This window comes from Lissotriton helveticus, chromosome 9, assembly GCF_964261635.1.
Source record: "Lissotriton helveticus chromosome 9, aLisHel1.1, whole genome shotgun sequence".
NCBI classification, from domain to species: Eukaryota; Metazoa; Chordata; class Amphibia; order Caudata; family Salamandridae; genus Lissotriton; species Lissotriton helveticus.
The window spans coordinates 247081277-247105051 of NC_136070.1; the positions used below are offsets into that span (position 1 = coordinate 247081277).

Below are 23775 nucleotides of genomic sequence, written 5' to 3' on the forward strand. Positions count from 1 at the left end.
CTGCCTGTTTATGTAACTTCTTTTCTCAGACCTCTACCTTTGTTCCCTGCCCACTGGAAGCCTCATCTGCAGTGCAGCGGGGTTCCAGATCAGCCATGGATCTCCAGAGTGGAGGATCTGCATCCAGAAATTGCCCCTGCTGTGGCCGGATGCTCGTGTTCTCTCCTTCACCTCTGGAATGCCTCAGTAGACCCACCTGCTCCAGACCCCATACCAAACATTCAGTCCCTCGATAGACCAACTGCAAGCATGGAGCTGACTGGGGAATTCTGGTGGATTTTCAGGCTTCCTGAAAAAGGATAGCCATAGACACAGAAAGAGGACTCACTTGCTGAGCTATCTCGGTACTTCCTGCATGAGAGTAAGCCATTGACAAAGAAAGAAGACTCCTCGCTCAGCCATCTTGGGCCTTTCTGGATAAGCAAATGCCATAAAAACAATAAGAGAACTCATTAAGCCATTCTTTTTGACAGGACCCTGGTTATGCCTCCATTTTGCTGATAGAATTGAACTTGTGTGCTAGAATTCTTAATAGGAATGTACATTAATCTAGAACAGTCTTGGTAACTCCAAACAAACTGCACTTCCACAAAGATCCTGCATGCTTAAATCGTTGACAGCCATATAACTGAATTTTAAATATCCATCGTCATTGCAGGACAGCTACCTTTCTACGAAGAATCTTCATATACCTGAACTATGTGCTGTATCTATCAATAGCCACATGCTTTCTTTTTTAAAAGCATTGACCAATTGCATATACTCCTAGATCGATTTGATATAATTTCTAGCAAAGAGTAACTGTTTATGGTCATCCATTATTATGGTTTCTGGTCCAATGAAGAGCAGGACTCGAGAGAGGGGATGGTCAAATAATCCTCTGCCTTGAATACACAATTCAATGCTGTTTCCAATTGGCTTTATATGACTGTTTTTTCACAACATTTTTGAAGTGGTCTAGAATCATTCACATAATTCATGAGATGTTGACGATTTGTGGAAAAACAGATCCCACAGGCTTAAGTTCAAAATTAAAGGAAACATGGGTCCAAGAGATAGTATGAGGTCTGTGACCATATTAGGGATTTATTTTAACTACTTTTTCTGTAACACTATGAAGATATTTTTCACAAAAAAATCGTAACACCAAGAAATGTAAACTCACCTGCCCAAGCTTTCAGTGTCTGGGCTGACCAGGTACATGAGGTTCCTGAGCGTATGCAAGGGATGCAGCAGGTCTAAATTTACATGCTGCATGGAAAAAAATGAAGACAAAGCAGTGTATAAGATTTCAATTTTAAAAATGCTTAAAAAGGAGTACAGAAACTATTTAATACAGACTGAAACAAGCCAAGGTGGATACAACCAACCGCACCTCCCTAAATATAAACTTCATTTAATCTTTCTAGGACAGATAACCACGCAACCTCAAACATTCCCTTCCTTATGAAGATTCTAAGAAAAACACTACTCCACTGCAAACACACCAGGATTCACACCAAACCGCTCCACAGAATCCACTCTGTATTCCAATCAATGAACTGGCACTGAAACCAACCTGGTGTTAATCCTATGATATCCAAACCATATGCGACCACATGTTCTCGACCATTCTTGCCTTTTTGGACTTGTTTGCTGCTCTCTACACCCTGGACCACTCTGTACTATTGGATAGGCTATATGATGTGGCTGGCATCTCAGGGACTGAGACTTCTTCCATCTTTCCTTCACAAGAGCTCCTCCTGTGTCAAAGAAATGTTGCTCTTACTCGAAACAGCAAATTTATTGACGTTCCCCAAACTTCCGCCCTTACTTTCTAAAAATTTACATTTTCTAACGCCATCACCTTCAGCAAAGTCATCTTCTAGCGAAGTTATATGTTGGCCAGATATGTTAAATACTCAAATTAACCATTCTAACTCTATTCTTGACTTTAACATCTCTACAAAGCAAGCACGAATGGTTGAAATCCTAGTCACTGGCACAAAGCTCACTCTGAAATAAAATACCACGTTACCTCTACCGTTGATTTAGAAGACTCAAATCTGTCCCATCCCCTATACTGTTTGTGGTGTTGGGAAAGAGGAAATATTAGAAGCACCTATTTCTTCTTTGGCCATACACACTAAGAACATTTCCAGTAAACTGGCCACCTCAAGGCATACCTAATTAACTCTTATCTAGCTCCCACTCAGTACCAGTACGAAACAAGTAAAATACTGAGATAAAGAGGGTTGCAACACTTTGTCTGATTTCTCCACAATCAGCTTTAATCAACGCAATCAAAGAGAACCAAGGAGCAGCACTGATACTGTTTGGGCCACTGTATCATCAAAGGTGGCCGAGAGATCAGAGACTACTGCTAAACCACCTATTGGAAATCAATGTCAAATGTACTGCATGGACCCTTCTAAAATCTTTTCTCACTGATAGAGAAAAATCCGTCAAGCTTGACGAGTATGCTTTTCAATCGTTCTCCTTTTCCTTGTGGAGTTCCTCAGGGCTCTTCACTCAGCCCTACCTTATTTAATATTTATATCACACCCCTTGCCAAACCCATAAAAATACTTTGTTTTTTCTTTAACATCCTATGTAGACAACACCCAGATGGTCTTATCTCTGGCCAAAAAAGATCAAGGAGTCAGCAATAGATTCCACAACTGTATGCAAGCTGTATTTACATGGATGAGTAGGAACTGTCAACCTGAATGTTGAGAAAAACCAAAATCATACTCTTTGGAGTACAAACTTTATTTTGGACGTCCTCGTGTTGGCCAACAGAAATGGGTAATCTGCCCACTCACACCACTAAAGCTTAGAATCTATCTGGGATTTCTGATTGATCATAAACTAATCTACAATAATCATATCAATGCTCTCTCATCCTCGATGTTTTATACCTAAAGGATGTTTAAAAAGATTTTTCCTTTCATTCTTTCACATTTGCAAAAATTCCTAATTGCATCACTTGTCACCTCTAAACTAGACAACTGCAATGGTCTATTTCTCACTACCCCCCAATATACGCTTAATAGGCTACAAACTTTGCAAAATGCGGCACCTAGGCTCCTATTAAAGCTACCAAAATACCATTCGGTCTCCTCTGCCATTAAAAACTACACTGGCTTCCTATCAGACATAGATGAACTTTCAAGGCACTCTGTATTGCTCATAAAGCACTTCACGGTTTAGGCCGGATCTATTTGCAGCATAGCTTCAAGTGGTACAACCCAGTCAGAACCCTACGATCGGCCTCTGCTACACTCATGGTTGTTCCCAGATTCCAGCTGTCCCACTGGGGCAGTAGGAACTTCTTTCTAGTCATGTTAAAAGCCTGAAATACTTAACCAAAAGATATGTTATGTTAATGTTAATCAAATCTTTTGAGCGCGCAGCTGCCCCAGCAAAGGGGCGTCCCGGCGCTATATCAAACAAAGTAACACAACAGACAACAACTAGGAAAAGAGCTGGCTTTAATAGGGCAATGGGAAAAGATAGGTTTTAACTGCTTTCCTGAATGAAAAAAGATCTTCTAGAGATCGAATATGGACAGGAAGCGCGTTCCAGAGCTTAGAAGCCAGCACTGTAAACGATCGACCACCCAATCTACATTTTTGGAAACGTGGGACAAGAGCTAGTTTCTGACCTGCAGAGCGCAGACTGCGTGAAGGGATGTACAGAGTCAAAAGATGCTGAAGGATGGTAGGGGTCTCAGTAATAAGAATTTTGAACGCAAAATAAAGAGTATTAAACTCTATGCGTCTAATTACTGGTAGCCAGTGCAGTTTAGAAATTGTACTGCGGGCTGAACAGAAGCGAGGTAGGCCCACCAGAACCCTGGCGGCCGCATTCTGAACCCGTTGGAGTCGCATAATCTCCGCCTGGTTGGCGCCTAAAAACAGCGAGCTAGCATAATCCAGCCTGGATAAAACACTAGCTTGGATCACCATCTGGCGTGTGGGGGCATCGAAAAATTTGAGGATAGGCCTCAAACCCCGCAGGATGCCGAAGCACATGGATGCTACCTTCTTAGTATGACATGCGATGGTTAGTTTAGAATCTAACCACACACCGAGGTTTTTTAGCTCGGTAACGGGTTTTGGGGGAGGACCCAGTTCATTAGGCCACCAACTCGCACCCCACAGATCAGGGCGGTTCCCTATTACCATCACTTCGGTTTTGAGGGCGTTAAGCTGTAAACAATTGGCTGTAAGCCAACTGGCAACAGCCCTCAAACCATCCGCAAAGTTAGATGCCGATGTATCAGGGTCCCCGTTGAGGACCACTGCCAGCTGGGTATCATCGGCGTATGATACCATTGTGAGACCCCAACTCTTCGCAACCTCCGCCAAAGGTTGTACATATAAATTGAAGAGAGTGGGGCTCAACGCCGATCCCTGCGGAACTCCTTGGGTGATGGTATAAGACTTAGATCTGAAAATGCTTCCAATCTGCTGACATTTAGGAAACAGCTGAAAACTTGGCTTCTCAACACCTTCTAACCCAGACTTATTGCTGTATTTTCTTCAGCTACTTTAAAGCTAGCGCAAGACACCTGCGGGTAATTGCACGGTTTATAAGACTTATTAACATAACACCTGTAGTAATCAACAATACTTACCTTTCCCAAACCCACAAAACTCAACAAACATGGTCTTGAATACCGCAAACTGGTAGTATTGTTTGGCCACATGAAACTGGTTACACAGAAAATATCTCAAGAAGGTCAGAAGAGCTCTTCATATCTGCTGTACTATATCCAGGAGCAGATGGTGGGGGTACAAGCTACTGCAAAAATCCTGCTTTAAATGTGTGTGGTAGGGTCTGGCCCTTTTCTTCACTGCATAATTTTTCAGTACTGTATTCCACCCCCCCTCCCCCTCCCACCTTGCCCAAGATGTGTGGCAGCATACATCTGACCCTGCACTGTATTATGAATATGCAACAGCGTTGGGATAGGAGAAAGCCTCTCTCCCAGAGTTGGGTTTTCAATTGAGAAAACAGAGCTGGGCACACATAATCTACCTAGCAACAGGTTTGGAACTATGCACAAGATGCAGAGACAGCAGCAAGGTAGCTGTCCCACTCTGAATTTAACCCTCTCCCACACACCCAGGGTGGCGGGGATACATTCTACCACCGTTCCTGGGCAAGGTGGGTGGTTATTAAATACACACACCCAACACTTCAGTGGGCTGGGGAGGTTGAATATTATAATAAATAAAACCAAATTAAAAAAATACAATTGCTCTTTTCTTTTTTAGCTGTCTCAAGGTTTGTGAACCATATTTACATATGGCAAAAGCACCCACATCCTCTGCTTTGACTCCTTTGATTTGTGAACATCATGAGATTCATGATCAAATGCAAGAGAAACAAGTGACTGCCTTTTGAACAAATTTCAGAGGGATTCCAGCAAATCTTTATTTTTAAAAACATCAGAAATATCTAACCAGTCAGAGGATTTATTTACCTTTTTTAATATTCCCACTCTTTTCAAGCAAATAACTCAGCATGGACAATTAGAAAAAATGTCTGGACCAAAAATAAGCCAACCTGAAAGAAGTACCAAATGAGGCAGACCCATACATGCCTTCCAAATGTGGGGGCGTATTAGGCACAGTGACCCAGAGAGCACAACGGCTATGTGCGCCCACTTTGTGCACCCTTGGAGTTTTATGAATTGCAGAATGGGCTACAGATGCTTGTGTGGGGCATTCTGTAATACTGGTAGCACTGAAGCACATGTAGCATCAGCGCTATCTTGATAGGGTTTTCCCCATGCAAATGAAGGAACGCTTTCAGGGGGGTTTCGGTCACCTTTTTAAATGTTTACCTCGTACAAACCGAGAACGTGCACCCGTTCTGTAATCCAGGATCAGATGTACATTAGTCATGGAGGCTCAAAGTCATGGGTGAAAATCCAAAGCAACTTTTCCAAAGACAACCTTAATTAGAGTGGCTATTTCTATTTAGAATGTGAAACAAAGTTAGTGAAAGCCATCTTAAAATGAATGCCATTAATCTTGCCAAATGTGGTGCCAAATGGTCATGAGGTACAAAATTATAGGAAGACTACCAAAATACTCCACCTTCCTTACTTCACTGTAGGATCACAACTCTGCTATAAATTAGGAAAGTTTAACAGTTTACAATTCACAAACCAGCTACCTCTCATCACTCATTGACTTTGTGATGGTCTTTGACCCTACACAGCCCTCAGCTGTCTTTTGGCTAGGTTTGCACTATAGATATACCACTTACATATAGGGGCTAATGGGAACCTACAGTGCAAGAGTCAATTGTGTATATGCCTATATTATATTCAGTTTGTAAATAATAGAAAACCGTTACATAAAAAAATGAAAATGTACCCGCGTCATGTGTGTAGAAACTCTCACAACCAGCCACCCAAGTTCAAGTTCAAGTTCAGGCATTTATAGAGCGCACTACTCACCCAGAGGGTCTCAAGGCGCTAGAGGGAGGGGTTCATTGTTTATCGAATAGCCAAGTTTTCAGTTCTTTTCTGAAGGAGATGTGATTCTGAGTAAGGCGAAGGTGGGTGGGGAGTGAGTTCCAGGTCTTGGCAGCCAGGAAGGAGAAGGATCTGCCACCCATGGTGGTTTTTCGGATGCGTGGGACTGCGGCGAGGGCTTGAATGGATGATCTTAGTTGGCGGGTGGGATAGTAGAAGGACAGTCGGGAGTTGAGGCATTCTGGTCCTAGATTATAAAGGGCCTTGTGTGCGTGGGTAAGAAGGCGGAAAGTAATTCTTTTGTTGACGGGAAGCCAGTGGAGGTTTTTTAGGTGACCGGTGATGTGCTCTTGGCGCGGGATGTCTAATATGAGTCTCGCTGATGCGTTTTGGATGCGCTGGAGCTTTTTCTGCAATTTTGTTGTAATTCCGGCGTAGAGAGTGTTGCCATAGTCCAGTCGACTCGTGACCAGTGCATGGGTGACAGTCTTTCTTGTTTCGAGGGGGATCCAGCGGAAGATCTTTTTGAGAATGCGAAGGACGTTGAAGCAGGAGGACGATACGGCGTTGACTTGTCTGGACATTGAGAGAGAGGAGTCTAGGATGAAGCCAAGGTTACGTGCATGGTCAGTGGGTGTGGGCGCTGATCCCAGAGCGGAAGGCCACCAAGAGTCGTCCCAAGATGAGGGTGAGGATCCAAGGATGAGCACCTCAGTTTTGTCTGAGTTGAGTTTTAAGCGGCTCTGTTTCATCCATTCGGCTACTTCTTTCATACCTTCGTGAAGGTTGTCCTTGGCGGTGTTGGGGTCTTTGGTGAGGGAAAGTATCAGCTGGGTGTCGTCGGCGTAGGAGATGATGTTGAGGTTGTGTCGACGTGCGATGGAGGCGAGGGGACTCATGTAGACGTTGAAGAGGGTGGGACTGAGTGAGGAGCCTTGAGGTACGCCGCAGATGACTTCGGTGGGCTCTGAGTAGAAAGGGGGGAGTCGGACTCTCTGTGTTCTCCCGGATAGGAACGAGATGATCCAGTCCAGGGCTTTTCCTTGTATGCCGATGTTGTTGAGGCGTTGTATGAGGGTGTTGTGACAGACAGTGTCGAAGGCGGCGGAGAGGTCGAGTAGAATGAGGGCCACTGTTTCGCCGTTGTCCAGGAGTGCTCGGATGTCGTCGGTCGCCGCAATGAGGGCGGTTTCGGTGCTGTGTTTGGCTCGAAAGCCGTTCTGTGAGGGATCCAGGGAGTTGTTGGATTCAAGGAAGGCTGCGAGTTGGCTGTTGACGGCTTTCTCGATGACTTTGGCCGGGAAAGGGAGGAGGGAGATGGGTCGGTAGTTTTTCAGTTCTGAGGGGTCTGCTGTTGGTTTTTTCAGAAGGGCGCTGAGTTCTGCGTGTTTCCATATTTCTGGGAAGGTGGCTGAGTTGAAGGAGCAGTTGATGACATCGCGGAGTTGGGGAGCAATGATGGAGTCAGCTTTGTTGAAGATGTAGTGGGGGCAGGGGTCGGAAGGTGAGCCAGAGTGGATTGAGTTCATGAGGTGAATGGTATCTTCGATGGTGATTGGGTTCCAGGAATTGAGGTAGTTAGTTGGAGGGGTGGGATCAGAAGGGGGTGGGGTGAGTTGGTCATTGGGAGTATTCTTGAAGCTGTTGTGGATGTCGGCAATTTTGTTGTAGAAGAAGGAGGATAGCGCATTGCAGAGGTCTTGGGAGTTAGTGATGTCGTTGGATGCTGCGGGAGGGTTGGTGAATTCTTTGACGATATTGAAGAGTTCCTTGCTGTTATGAGAATTGTTGTCGAGACGGTCCTTAAATGCTGATTTCTTGGCGGATCGAATTAGTTGGTGGTGTTTGCGGGTGGCTGTCTTGAGGGAGGTCATGTTGTCTGAGGTTGGTTCTTTTCTCCAATTCTTCTCCAGGGTGCGGCATGTCTTCTTGGATTTTTTAAGGTCATCATTGAACCAGGGAGCCTTTTTGCTGAATGATTTCAACTGGTGTTTTTTCAGGGGTGCTAGTTCGTCCGCACTGTGTGTAATCCATTGCCTGAGGTTTGTGGCCGCTTGGTCTGGGTCCGTTGTTAGAGTGGGAGTGTTTTGGCTGAGGGATGCGAGGAGTCGGTCGGTGGTGATTTTGTTCCAATTTCTTCGGGGAATGAGTTGTGGCCGGTTGTGGGTCAGGGTTGTTTTGTAGCTGAAGTGAACACAGCTGTGATCCGTCCAGTGGAGAGCTGTAGTGTGATCGAAGGAGATGTGCTTGCTGGAGGTGAAGATAGGGTCGAGCGTGTGTCCGGCTGTGTGAGTGGGGGTGTCAACAAGTTGTTTGAGTCCGAGGTTGGACAGGTTGTCCAGGAGGGTGGTGGTGTTGTTGTCGAGAATGTTGTCAATGTGGTAGTTGAGGTCTCCTAGAAGGATGTAATTCTCGGAGGCGAGGGCGTGCGGGCTGACGAAGTCAGTGATGTCGTCGCTGAATTGAGATCGGGTGCCTGGGGGTCTGTAGATGAGGGTTCCTCTAAGGGTGGTCCTGGGGTCGGTGTGGATCTGAAAGTGGAGGTGTTCGGCGGTTGCAAGATTGTCGTCAGAGCAACTATCATATGCCAACACACCCATCCTACACACACCCACTGTTATTCATCCACACAGCTATCATTCAACATCAGAGAACCACATAATTAACGGACAACCGTAAGCCAAAAGACACCCATATATGCCAACCGGCACTCATGCTTCACAGCTGACACTCATGCATGCCAACAGGCACCAACAACTGTGATCAAGTATCAAAGCATGAAATCAAATAGCCAGGCAACCCACCAGGCATTGGCAAACGTTCATGTGAACATGCACATAATCTGACACTCACAAGATCAGCCACCCAAACACAGGCTGAGGTACACACAAAGAAACTCGCATACGCAACATACACACTTCCTTAGACCTCTAGTGCCCCGTTTTAAGTTGGAAGCACAGTAATAGCACAGCTGTTCTAGGCCTACCTCACAATTTTAAAAAAATCAGGATGAAGAAGGCCTCAGGAACGCTGGCCCACCACCATCACCACAATAATTAACTGTGTTGCTAGAGATGTCAGCTGTGAGCATGGTTCTCCTTAGCCGAGACCATTCTGGGCGAAGGTGTCAGTATGATTTGCCTTACCCAGGACCATTTTGTAAACATAATGAGTCCTGAGGTACAAAAATGGGTGATAAGAAAGCTTACAACTGTTCTAGCAGCCTGGTTGCAAAACTAAGCCCAGTCTTTCTTTTTCCACAACATTTGGCACAGCCAGGAACAGTTGACAGCTGCCAAAGCACAAGGTACACAATTGCCAAAATTGAAATGAGCCCGCTCTCAGCAAACTGGACTTCAGACTTTACACCAATATGCATGTAAGATTTACTTGTGCAAACAGTTACAGCTAGAAGACAGTAAGGTGGCAGTGTTAGAGGAAGTTGAGGCAGTACATTAACTTGTGTTAGAACTTGGATTCCCTGCTTTGAGCAACATATATACCACCGCAACGTTGTTGCAAATCAACGGATGCTGGTCCTGTGTCCAAATTATAATACAATTGTTCCTTCATGGCTCCAGATAGCCCACCACTGTGAAGCTATATGACAGTCAATGTTTCCGTAGCAAGAGCGTATTTTAATGCAAATAATTTTGGCGTTGTTTGACAAAACTTCAAGCAACTGTCCAAAAAATAAGTCAATCTCCCTTAGTTGCTTCCTGGAAGGTTTACGGGTGATCCATCAAGCAGGGGCAACGAAAGAAGGTGGGGTTTCTAAAAACGCATTCTTCCTATGCAATTTTCCATAGGAATTTTAGACCAAGATACAGAAATAGTGGCTGAACATAAATACATTCAGTTTAGCGGGGGTTTGGGTGCAGGACCTGCCGTACGTAACGGAAGTATGGTTAGGTCTTACTTTACATTAAAACAAACCATGAAAAAATTAACTGAAATAAAACCACAGTTAATGTGGAGTGTACATAAGGTACTAAGAATTTAACTTGCATTAAAAAAACTTTGAAATTCATAAAAACCATTAAAAGATTAACTGAACGAAAACTACAGTTAAAGTGGAGTTATGCATAGGTAAGGTACTAAGATTTTAACTTGCACTAAAAAAAACTTGGAAATTTATAAAAAAAATACTAAGTTTAAAATAGTTATTTGTAGATCTTGTAATATTATGAAACCTAATACGTATCAATATCTAAGGGCCTAACCCAGAACACAGGGAAAGAAACCTTAAAACAAAACTGCTTCCTTTAACTTTTGTAAAGGCAGTCATTAGCCATTCATATAATGCCTTGTCATCTCTATATACCACTGTGGATTCATAAAATACCGTTTACGTTTGCGAAACTACTGCAGTAACAGATATCACTAAGTTTAAATGCCTATAAATAACTTACACAATATTTACCCTACTTACCTGTAACACCAAAAAGGATCATCTGCACACCATATTCTACAATCCTGCCAAATTCCATGGAAATCGGACTAGGTGCCTGGCGGCTACACATGCGTACAAAGTGTATGGAAACATTCACTGGTGCCCAAATGCTTTTTGGGACTCCCCCTCCCTCTTTATCTTTGCTCCCCCATGACCAATCACGGCAAAACTTTCCATCCTCTGGCAATGTAGCAAAAGCAATAGGTCTAGAAAATTTCATGAAGATTTGTCAAACAGGCACTGGATAACAGGTGTCCAGATATGTGTTGATTGGCCCATTAAGGTCTATGGGCTGATCCTGACTGGCTGGCCACAACATGGAGAATATGCAGTGTCTTCCATTACACAATTTAATGACTCGGTCAATGTGTCATGAAAGTAATCAAAACGAAAAAAATAAATCAAAAGGCCACATTTGGGTGTGGGAAATGTAGGGGGAGTGGGGTGTGAAGAGGAATTGACCCCCCCCCCTTAAGTCACATTTTTCTTGAAAAAGTGAGCGCCAGGACCTGTAGATAACCCCCCACCTCGTGGTGTATGGTTAAAGACCATACACAATGGGGGAGCTGGGTTCCCAACCTCCCCACTGTGCAGCAGGTGGTGGATGCATGTGGGGGATGTGTGCAGGGTCTGGCCTTAGGTTGGGCACCCACAAGAAATTAGGGGCAGTGCTGGTTGAAGGTGAGACCTTATGGCTAACCCCAGAACTGTGGTACTGAGCAACACACCCTGTGAGGCACCGTGGAAACACCACTGGGAAATTATATATTATATTATAAAATATATATATATATATATATATATATATATATATATATATAGCGATAGGGATATATACATAGTTGTACAAATAAATGTTTTGTGGGTGAAAAACATGTAATCAGTTTGATAAATCTGCAGTGATTTTTCTTTCAAAAGCTTAATTAAATACAAGTGAAACTTCTAGAACACAGAATTCCAAATTTTAAGGCAAAATGTATTACAAATGCACATGTCCACACCTGAGAAAAGCAGAGATAAAGTATATTGGCATTCAATTTATTCACTGCTCGTGTAAACTTCCGCCTGTTCAGATTATCTCCACAGAATTCACTAAAACACAAAAAAAAAAAAAATGTTACGAGTGCAAATTTCAGACATTAAGTGTACAAACATTAATAGTAATATGTAACTTCACATACATAACAGACAACTCATGTATGGAATATTAAATTTGCTAATTGGACTCACGATGATTAACAGTACTTTTTTTCCCCACTCGTCCTAGTAACGTACTGCTACATGTTCAGCAGTCAGCATAAGACTGACACCTTAAGTGCTACGGTTCCCAGCGGGTGGTGCTTCACTTCCTTTATCCTGTTTTTTTCCAAAATGGGGTACCCTGGGTAAAAGGTCTTGCCACCTCACAATCAAGTGAAAAGCAGAAACGTTGTGCAGTAACAAGAACATTATCTTTATCGGGGTATAGCAACACAGCCAGCTGCAGCCAAAAAATTATCTCTCCTTGGTGACATGGGCAGAAAGCGTCATGGCTGCCATTATTTTCCAGATCATCCATTACGATGTATGCCAGGTGGGCTGATATATTGACTTTGGCAGTTCAAAAACCTTTTTGGAGTTTTTCAAAGGACCTGACCAGTCTGCCTTCTAACATTTTTAGGTCAGTCTGTTGACTCCATCACTCAATTTCTGCAAAGAAAGGTTCTCTCTAGCTGGTTCGAATTCAATATGATCATGTATGGGCATGGAAGAAGATGTAACGTTTGTAATATTGCTTTGTGTTGCTATCCTATCCTAGGTCTCCAATAGTGTCTGTAATGTGCAGAAAGCATTCAGAGTTCCAATTCTCTTTGATAACCACAATGAATGCTGTAAAAATCTCCCAATCAATACTCTGTCCAAACAAACCTAGTGTTTATTAGTGTTTCTTTGATACCATCAACCAAATACATGTAAATGACTGCCTCATTTTAGTCAGCTATGTTGGGGAAACCTATTTCTCCCTTATCCTTTGGAGCTTTAGTTATCCTGCTTAACACTCTTGGGGCTTGTCCCTGTCCACAAACTATATCAGTGCTCTTCTGAGATTGTCCAAGGCTCTCTTTCCTCCTTTTACAACTAAGATCTGAAAAGTATATAGTCGCCTAGGAATATATATACATATCTTTTCATTTTCACATATCTTCTTGAATTGGACAGGTAGATTTGCTTGAATACATGCTGCTAATAGATCAAATTACCACATGCTTACAAACCCTACTTAGACCAAGGGTGTAGCTGCTTGAAGCAAACTTTCTTGTTGTGATAAATACATAGATAATTATTTGAACTTGTCATATAGCCTGAGATCCCGCCATATTCTTCAAGAGTTTCAGAGGTAGTATAGGGTCTTGTAGGGAGAGTAGGATGTTGCCTACAAAAAACTGAAATCATTTGACCAAAGGGAAAGCATCTGAAGGCCTATTCTCATGGCCAGGGGTCCTATTGATAGATCAAACAACTGAAAGGACATAGGTTATTGTTACTTAGTGCTACGTACCAGATCTATAGGTTGGGAGAATGGTCATACACCAAGTATCTTAGCCGTGGGTTTTATGATAGCTCGCTAATACTTTGCCAAAAGTGACTGCCCCATATCAAATCTACATATCACCAGAGTGATGAATGAACAGTGCAACCTGTTAAAAGCCTGTTGAGCGTTGAGTGCCAATAAAGTATATTTAATCCTTTTGTTTTTCAACAAGGTGAGCTAGCCTGTATATATTATCAAAGGACTGTCTCAGCAGGTTGAAACCTGGCTGAACTACTTGGATTAAAGGCAACGGAAGCAACAATCTGTACACTAGGGTTTTCCTAAAGATCTTAATATCAATGGACTAGAATGGGATTTGTAAAGCGCATGGCTACCCTGGGGCGTCCCAATGTTGATAGATCAATAAGCTACACACTTCTGACTGTCTTTTCAGGGTTTTGGGATGACTACTTTGGTGGAAACCTGCTGCTTGTCTGAACAAGACTGGAACCTTCGTAATTATTACGGTTATTGTACCAGAGGTGGTCTTGTATAATTGCCCTCTGAACCGATATGGGCCTGGGTATTTGTTTGGTTTCAGACTTTAATCACAGTAAGAATTAAATTCCTCCATTTCGTGTAGTCCAGCTCCTCGGTCTGTCTATGATGACAGCTGGGGAAAGCTAAGGAAAATCAAATCGCTCTTTTAAGTCGTGTTACCTACATGGCCACTAGAATAGAGGTGGGGGGGGGCACAGTAGGGCTCCCACCATACACCAGGGGCCATATTAAGCATTTTTATTGTTTGCGCCGGGCGCACCCTTTAAAAGGTGTGCCGGGTGCAAACAATGAAAATGTGCCCTATTACGATGAATGCACTTCCCAAGGGCAACCCGCCTACACGTTTGAAAGTGATTTGAGATCCCCTTGCAGGCGGGTGCAGTCAGTGACTGCATCCGCCTGCAAGGGGAGGTCTGGGGGTCCATAGGACCACCCTTCTCCCCTCCGGAGGACTGCTCTCAGGGGGCGCACTAGCAGAAGGTGGCGACCTGCGAGTGTCACCCGACAGCTTCTTTGCCTCTGTGCATACATCTGTAATATGGCGCAGGTGCAGAGGCAAAGGAATTCCCTCATTTGAATAGGGCACTCCCCAATGAAAATAATTGAATGCCCCCTGAAGGTACTGCTGGCGCTTTAAGTGCACCAGTGCTATCGGTATTACTGAAGGGGACGCACAAGTGTCTGCGCCCCCTTCTGTAATAACAAGGTGTCCCTAGTGAGTGCAAACGACCGTTGCAGCTCGAGCCCTTACTGTAATACAGTCCCAGGTTGCTCCTGTTAGATTTATTTGACAGAAGCTTCCGTTCTTCATTCCGGTCTCGTACATTTGATCTCGAGGATCAAAAGGGAAATTTAATATTTATTGACTATTAATGCTGGCACCATATAGTATCCACTACTTTCAAATCAGCTGTAATCCCCCAATTTTATGCTTGTGCTATTTTTAACTCTGCCTCAAGATGGATTAGAGTTTTTTTGGAGCATACCAGCTACATCACTTTGGTCCAAATTACTGCCATAAGGGCATCTCACAGGAATGTCTAAGGAGTGTCTGATGTGTTGGTTCTAAATACTTATCTATCACGTTGGATACCTCAGCTCTATTTCAAGCAACCTGTAGAGGGTACCTTCCCAATCAGAATCTCTTTTCGCTAGTGTACTTAATTAGTTTTCCAAATTGTACCCCTTTGGCATATGATCAGGGATTGGGACTGTCCTTATATTTGCATCACTGACTGTTTACACACTGTCAATGTATAGCCAGATTGATCCCTGAACAGGTGGGATGCATTACAGACTACCAATAGTAATTTCAATTGTTTTGTTGTTTCACACACTAAGTGTCGGCAGCCTTAACTCTTCCAAGATTTCTTTGACTTGATCTAAAATATTTCCTATATACTCCTTAGATTTCGTTTACTTCTCCAACACCCACCCTTGGTATTCCCCAACACTTTATAGAACTAGCTAGTTCAAAAAGAGTTTTGGTCCTGCCTAATGGCATACTAATGGTATGCAGGATGCCACCATTAAAACCTTGCTCCAAGCTTCCCCTTAACCATAGTGAAGCTTCCCATTCAATTTATTAACCTCTTTATTTTCACAAAGTTTAGCAAGTGGTTTTCTTTGTCTCCAGAGCTTGGATCTGGACCCCGTAAATCTTGGCTTTAAGCTTATTAGCCTACTCCTCTACATAAACCTATTTAACATTATAGAACATGACAAACACAGATGCCTATATGGACATATACACAACAACCCGAATTTGGCTTAACTTTCACAGGTCTAGTTGTGGGTAAGGTAGACACGAGATTTGATCCCAGCTAGGCTCATTTGAAACCTCTCACAGCAGGAAGATGGCAGCATCGTCATGTTCCTCACTGCATCCCTTAAAGACACCATACATGCTGCATCCTATCTTATCCAGGACCTGAAGAAATATGATCACATTAGCCCCTTTCTGGTGAAACTCCATTGGGTTTTCTTGCTGAACTGCACAATCTTCAAAACCAGCTGCATCATTTACAAAGATGACACACCGGCAGCCTGGAACCATCAGACTGCAGACTGAAAAATGTACAAAAGATAAAACAAGATTTGTTCCAACTATACATTTAAGAAGTGAAACAACATTTCTGTATCAGGACGGTCTCAATCCTGCTCCAGTTTAGTAAAGTGTTTAAGACACACCTCTGTAAAGAACGCTACATCACAGTGCATTATCAGTCCACACCAGCCAGTTCGCCGTCACTCACTGACTTTATGCTGGTTTTCGACCTTGTACAGCGCTTCAATGACTTGTGACTAGCTTTGTGCTGTAGAAATGACGCATGCTTATAACATGAAAAAATACTAGGTCAGTGTGCATTAGCGGAATCAGAAAGGACTATGTACCATGTGTTCCCTCTTCCACCTACCACAGAGCCATCTCGGAGAGGATCCCATTGGAAGGTTCATTGTAGGGGGGGTGGAAGACCCTCTCCAAGCCTCTATGTACATGGTCGCCATCACATGACAGTCGCTTCAATGACAATACACTTCATTTCATTGCTTCTTTTCCCTATCACTCCACTGGTCCCATTTCTCCTGCACTTTTGTCTTTTGGAGTTGATCCACTGTGTGCTCCCGGGACCTTTACATACATCCAGTTTCAGTCTGATCACCAGTTTATGAATGCAAGCCAAGCACCTTGACACGCTCTTGAGCCATTTGAATGTAGTGATCCCGGACTTCGGCATGGAATGGCATTCCAACAGGATATTTTTACTAAACATAGATAACTTCCTAGTTGAGGATCTTAGCAACTGGCTTTCTTTGCCAAAGTAATCTGTATTCAAGCTTGCAGTGGTATTCACCTACCCTCACTGAAAATCAACAGTGAATTATTTCTAGATTCCTTCAAGATGTGTTCTGTTTGAAGGAACGATAAGAGCTTTACCAAAAGACACCTGTGGTGCCAAGAGTGCCCCCTTTTCCCAGATCCTACTCGGTCTGCTCTTTCTCTTGCTACCTTCTCGCAGTCCTTGAGTTTTAGTATACGGTCAAATACGGTGTCCCTCTCTACTCAGATGCAATGTGAATCTGTGCTATCCTTTCTTTCCCAGTTTCAAAATCCGGATATTAAATTTAAGGCATCCATTTGTGTTTCCAATATAGCAAACTTGGTTTCTGTTATTGCGGTGTTAGCAGTCATGTCTTTTGTAGTTACTTCTTCCAGGAATCTGGCTCCTAACTGATCAACGCCCTGGCACGGACAGACAGACAGATGAAAACCTTCTTCAAGCTTTTCATGATGCCTGCAATTTCATGCCTGAGGTCTGCCCCCTCCACTTGTTACAGAGTTCCTGAAGGCACGATAATGGATTTTCATTTGTGAGCCCCACTCATTTCTTTAAGCTGCTTTTTATTTTTTATTTTTTGTTAGAAGCGTTTACAAAAAATCTTTCAATTCATTCAATAACATTGCAGCAAATTCATTAACAGCACATTTTTTTTTAAACGTTCCACAGCACAATTTGAAAAGCCACAGCAATAATATTCAGTTTATCTTATGTTTCAGCAGCAGATTCAGGACAGCATGTCTTATTTAAAGCGTTACGAAGTGTAGTTTAAAACTCCACAGTGAACAATTCGCCACTTCCCCTCAAATATTGTTGCAATTTGATACCTAAACCTGAATGGTGCAGAGGCTCAAGCAGTGACTCAAATTACAGATATAATAATACTGTTTGCCATTTATCTCATTTCCTCCTCCTACTCATAACAAACACCATTTCAAATACAACCTCAGATAATCTTCTACACATTACAGTATTACTATATAGAATGAGGAAAAACACATTAGTACATTATAGCTTCTGACCCCTGATGTGGCTCCAGTTAATATTCAATCTATTCAATACCTTCCCACAGCACCAGAAATCTACTGTGTGAGCCTGACCATGGCGCATAACATCGCTCTAATCCCTTTTTCTTAAATTTTAGAACTCCAGTGCTCGGTTTTTGAGTTTTGGAGAATTATGGACCTCGCAAGAAGGGTAATCAAAGAATGTTTTTTCTTTAGCTCACTATTGAAATTGGTACCCGTGGATAGCTCAATAGCATTAACTGTAGATCATTTGGAAATTCAATATCTACTGTACGCCTGCAGTAGTCCTGTATGGAGGTCCAGAAATTCCACTATCTTGGGGCAATTCCAAATATGAATCCAATTGCCAACAGATACTCCAGAGCACCTAAAGCACTTTATCGGTATCTGGGAGTTGATTTTATTCAGTAGAGCTGACTTCCTATATAGCAGCCACTTGGTATAGAATTGCATACAGGGGCTATTCGCCTCCTTTAATAGGGAGGAATGGTATAAATGTTTCTTATTCCAGGCCTCTCTCACGATACACATTTCCTCCCTTGATTGCCAGCTCTGTTGCGCTACACTGAAAACCTCAACTCCTTTATCATTTAAAAAGTGCATGCTTCCAGTACTCTACAGAGATCTGCGCATACTGGTCTCGATTAAATCTTCCAGTAACCCCAGATTTTTCCAAATTATTATAGGATCCAACTCTTAAAAAAAATGTGTGAGTGGGATTAAAGACTACTGGATAAGTACTTTTGCATATCTAATTTTGGTTCTAGATCTGCCCATACTTTCCAAGTATCTTTTTTTTGTTTAAAATCGGTTTATTGAACACTTTAGTTTTTCAATTTTAGATAACACATTGACATTTGCAATGTAGTATCCTTATCTGCATACAGTGGTGAAAAATAATCGTGTACATCAAAAGGAAGAAATGATACATGGAGTACAATTTCCTTTATATACAGGAATCATATCCTACAGTATTAGTTGGCTAGATCCCAGGCAATACAGTCAGTCCATTGTCATATAAACAATCCCAAACAAGGTTACAATAGAACAGGGAACCAAAACAAGCAAAAGGTCCGTACCCACCCATGTAAGGAATACAAGCAGAGTTGCAACGTGACACTCAAGGAATTGGCTAAAGAGTGAACGAGGAATGATCGGTGTGGGGCATATGAACTTTTTTATGATCCACTCACAGCTGGGGAGCCTGTATCTGCAGTAGCAACTGGAGTTCGGTTTGGGGAATCAACCGTGTGGTGTTTAGCAGTTTGGAAGTCCATTAGGATGATGTCCTTGTGAGTTGCAAGGGGGTATTTACGCAGCCCCAACATGTCCTCTATACCTACGGAAATGCTTTCCACCCACAGTCAGGGATTGTTCACCGGCAACAAGTGGGGGAGGGTAAGGGGGACTTCTATTTGCACGGTTAGCAAGCGTTTAGCTACTAGGAGACCCAGATGAATGAAATTGGCTATGGCTCTGTGTTTCTTATCACTCTGATGTAGACCTAGTATGCAGACTTTCCATGTCTGAAAGGAGGTACATTCAGTGCTGGTCGCCAAATGTGAGGCAACCATGTGCCAGTATAGCCGGAGGGACAGGAAGTTCCGCAACATATGTAAAAACTCTGCACCAGGAAGACAACATTGGGGGGGAAAGCGGTATTTACGCAGTTAAAATAGCGACTGACTTTATGACTTTATGTAGAGTAAGGTACGCTCTGTAAAGGATATTATATTGGATGAGGCATAAGCGGGCGTTGCGTGCTACACGGATAAGGCACTCTAAAATAGCACTCCCCAAGTCTCCATTCCCAGTGCACTCGTAGAGAAGTAAAGCAGTGATGCTGCTGTATGGGTATGCAGAGAGTCAGCCAGCCAAAATGTTAAGTTTTTCCCTGACCCCATGACTTGAAGGTATTGGACAATAAGGTGCATGTGATATTCCTGTAGTATGCCTCCTCAAAGGTCCCCCAGATCCCCAATGAGTGAGTCTATAGGAGCAACGGACCAGGAGGTGAGCCCTCCTTAGAAATCAAATCCTCAACTGAGACAAGAGCACCATCAAGGTACAAGTCGCCAAGTGTGTGAATTCCCACTTCATGCCAGGTGGCTAGCTCCTCCACTGAGGTGACTTGATCTCTCCTCAGCGTTCCAAGTAATGGGAGTTCTGTCGCATATGGTGTGGTGGTGTTAGTGAGAAAAATAGTACGTGTGTAGCACTGAGAAGCTGCTTGTAGGAGGTTGAGAGCAGCCTTCACTATTATCATACAGGGGTGAAAAGGGCGCAGTAGGAGAGGTAAATCTTAGGCCGGGTAAACAGTAGCAGTATCAGTAATGTGGAGTCCTTCCAGGCACTGGGCTACCCATTGAAGTCGGCAAATCAGGTAGCACTGTTTAAAGTTTGGGACAACTAATCCTCCCATGTCAGTGTGGAAATAAAGCTTTCGTAACACTACTCTGCAATGTGTGTTATGCCATATAAATTCCTGCATCAGTTTTTAAAGAGATCGAAAAAAGGGCCTTGTAACATAAAGGGGAAGTTTGGAAAATAATTCAACAATCTTGGCAACATTACCATCTTTATTAGGGCAATGCGGGCCACAACAGAAAGTGGCAATGACTTCCGAATCCCATCTGCGCTTGCAGTGAGGTCACCGCCCTCGTAGGTTACCATCAAAGAGGTCAGGGGGTGTATGATAAACGTGAATATCTAAATAGCGGAATATGGTCGCTTGCCTAGTCAAGCGGATGCTGTTGAGGTAAAAGGCAGGGTCAAGTGTTGTGGTGGTAAACAGAAAGAGGCACGATTTGGCCCAGTTGACCTTAAGTCCCGACATTGCCGCAAAATGGTCAAAGGTCAGTGCCACTGCAGCATGCATAATGTGAATATCCCAGAGATACAGGAGCAGGTCATCCACATAGAGGGAGACAGAGTTTAGACCATCACCCAAGGGGATCCCCCAATCACCCCTATGCTTGAGTAGGGAAAGTGCCAGTGGTTCTATGGCTAGTAAAAATATTATAGGAGATAGTGGGAATCCCTATCAGGTACCTCTGTTAATCGAGATAGGGTCAGAGATAAGGGTGCCCGTTTTTATTCTGGCAATAGGGAGGGTATAAAGAAACTTGATGATACATAGAAAGCGGGGCTGCAACCCAGAGCACAGCAGCACAGCAAAAAGAAAAACCCACTCCAGGTAATAAAATGCTTTCTCCAGATACAGCACCAAGCAGCCCGTTTGGGGCCAGGAACTGGGAGCATACTCCGAAACTCGAAAGAATCTCCGCAAAGTGAACAAGGTGTTTTGGGCTGGAACAATCACGTTTTGGTCAGGGTGCACAAGTAAGCGCACCAACAGCCAGCAAGCACTTTGGCTAATATCTTATAATATGTGTCTAATAGGGGCAACGACCTGTAAGACCCCAACGCGGCATGGTCCCTATCTGGTTTAGGAAGGGACACAAGAAGTGCCTCTCGGATTGTGATGGGTAAGCAGGCGGCCTGTAGAGCTTCATTATACATGGTCTGCAGGAAGGGGGCTGGGTCTTATAAAATTCGGTTGGAAAACCCTCTAGTCCAGGAGCCTTTCCAGTAGCAAGTGCACGGACAGCTTCTTGTATTTCAAAAAGGGTTATGGGGTGGTCAAATTCTGCCTTCTGCTCCTGTGCTACCCAAGGCAAGGATACACTAGATAGGAAGGAGTTAATCTCCTCCTCTGATGCGAACATCACACATTGATACAATGTCTTATAGTGGTGCGTTAATTTAGCATGTATGTTGGATTGAATGTGAAGGAGTGCGCCAGTAGCGACCTGTAGTTCCGTAATAGTGTGTCTTGCTGTTCCTAGCGAATGAGCCATGCTAGCACTACTCCCGATTTGTCCACCCCGGCATGAGTTCTGGCAGAATGGGCTGCTTAATTGAGACATCGCAGGCTCTCAAATAAAGTGGTATGTCCTAGCTGCATATTTTTAAGCCTATCCCTGTGTCCGGGGTCTCGTGCAACTTGTGTTTTGTAGCCTAACAGTGCGTGTTCGGACTGAGCCAAGCCCCTGTCTAACTGGTGATGCATGTTACTGGTGGTACCCAGGCAATGTCGGGCAAGTTGAATGCCTCCCATTCAATCGGTCTGGATGCCGCTGTGTTGGAGTTAAAGTCGAAGTAATCCAAGATGGCATTTACTAGATAAGTACGGAATGAGGGAGGGGGTCTTCCAGTGTACTTTCCAAGTATCATAGTTTAAAAAAAGAAAATCACAGATCGGGTAGCATCCATTGATCTCCCATCTATGGGTGGTTATTTCATCTAGAAGGGGATAAGATCCTATAAAAATATTCACTAATCTGGTTGATCCATTAATAGTTCGGATTGCTTAATATTCAAACAGCTGTTCTTTTCTTTTTAACAGCTCCTGCAAAAAGCTTATTTGTGATTTGGTTAGGCGTAAGAAATCTTTCATCTTGCATTCCTGCAGTGTTAATCTAAAGAAAATGATCTATTAGTCTCTCAGCACTGGAAGTTAAAAGAAAAAAAAGAAAAATCGATAAAAAGAAATGAGCAAAGCTCACAAAATAATGGGCTCTCAAATTGGACAATGCTATATCCCCCTCTCTTTTACTGACTTAAAGAGAATTCATACTACTATTCCAGGTGCTTTGTTGGCCCAAATAAACATTGAAACATTCCTTCTAGTTCTTTGAAAAAATTAATTTGTAGAACAAAGGACAAAGCAGTGAATAAAAAATTAAAAAGCGGTAAAACAGACACCCATATCAGCACAATTCTGGCAATTAAAGATTTAGGTAGAATTATCCACTTAAAAAATGGCGCTTTAATCCTCTTAACTAAGGGCATGCAATTTAGAGCAAAAAGATTGTTGATGTCCTCCGTGGCATATATACCAAGATATCTCTTGGGTTTATGATTCACAAGAAGACAAAGCTCTTACGATAGAGGGTCTATAGAGCAATTACATACAATTAAATTTTTAGCCTATTGATCTTGTATCTACCCACCAATTGTGAAATATATATTTTTTTTAAATTGAATTTCCAAGCCTGGTTTTTAAAAAAGTGCTACATCATCTGCATATAGGTTATTTTTCGACATCCCACTCACGGGTGATCCAATTTTGCAGTCTTCTCTTATTGTAAATGCAAGTGGCTCTGAAAAAATACGCAAACTATATAGGGGAGATGGGGCATTCCTGTCTTGTTCCCCATTTAACCTTGCATACGTTTATGTCAACCAAATTCAATATTAATTGTGCAAGGGCCCCCTGATCAATACAGAAATGACTCTTCCAACAGACCAAATCAAAAGCGGTTTCGGCATATGAAAATAAGGCTTGGGCCAGGACGTGCTGCTGCTTAAAGAAATCCAGAGCCTCAATTAGAAAATGTGTACTCGTGGGTAATTGCCTACCTGTAATAAAGCCACACCAACCTCTATTAATTAGTGTGCAAACTACCCTATTCATACAGTTAGCAAATAATGTAATAACAATTTTGTAGTCTGTGTTTAAAAGGCTAATTGGCATGTATGAATAAATGTTCTCTGGATTCTTATCTTTTTTTAAAGAAAGCTTACTACAATAGAATGATGGACGAATGTTAACACCTTTTTTTTGTGTTATAATTTTTTATTGACATTTTGAGAATTTCATCATAAGTACAATAAAGTTAATAACTTAAAATTTGAAGGATATAATAAATATACAAAATATATGGAAAAGATAAAGAGAAACTGTATATATGATAAATACTATGCACCAATAAATAACACAACTATAAAGATAAATAGTAAGATATACAGTTGAATAAATATGGTGTGAGAAAAGTTAATTATTTAAATAATGCAAGCAACATATATAAGAAATATAAAAGTCTTAAAGAAACAATTATAGG

At 42.6% G+C, this 23775-nt stretch overlaps 1 protein-coding gene across 1 annotated transcript in view; it reads right to left on the minus strand.

Annotated features, from left to right (window-relative positions):
- The window catches only part of ATG14 (autophagy related 14), a 213050-nt gene that overhangs the window by 38568 nt on the left and 150707 nt on the right, over positions 1 to 23775 (minus strand). The window contains exons 8-9 of the mRNA XM_078659860.1: positions 11930 to 12020; positions 1166 to 1251 (exon numbers count right to left, since the gene is read on the minus strand). Coding sequence (XP_078515986.1) covers positions 1166 to 1251; positions 11930 to 12020 — 177 coding nt within the window. The remainder of the gene's footprint in view (positions 1 to 1165; positions 1252 to 11929; positions 12021 to 23775) is intronic.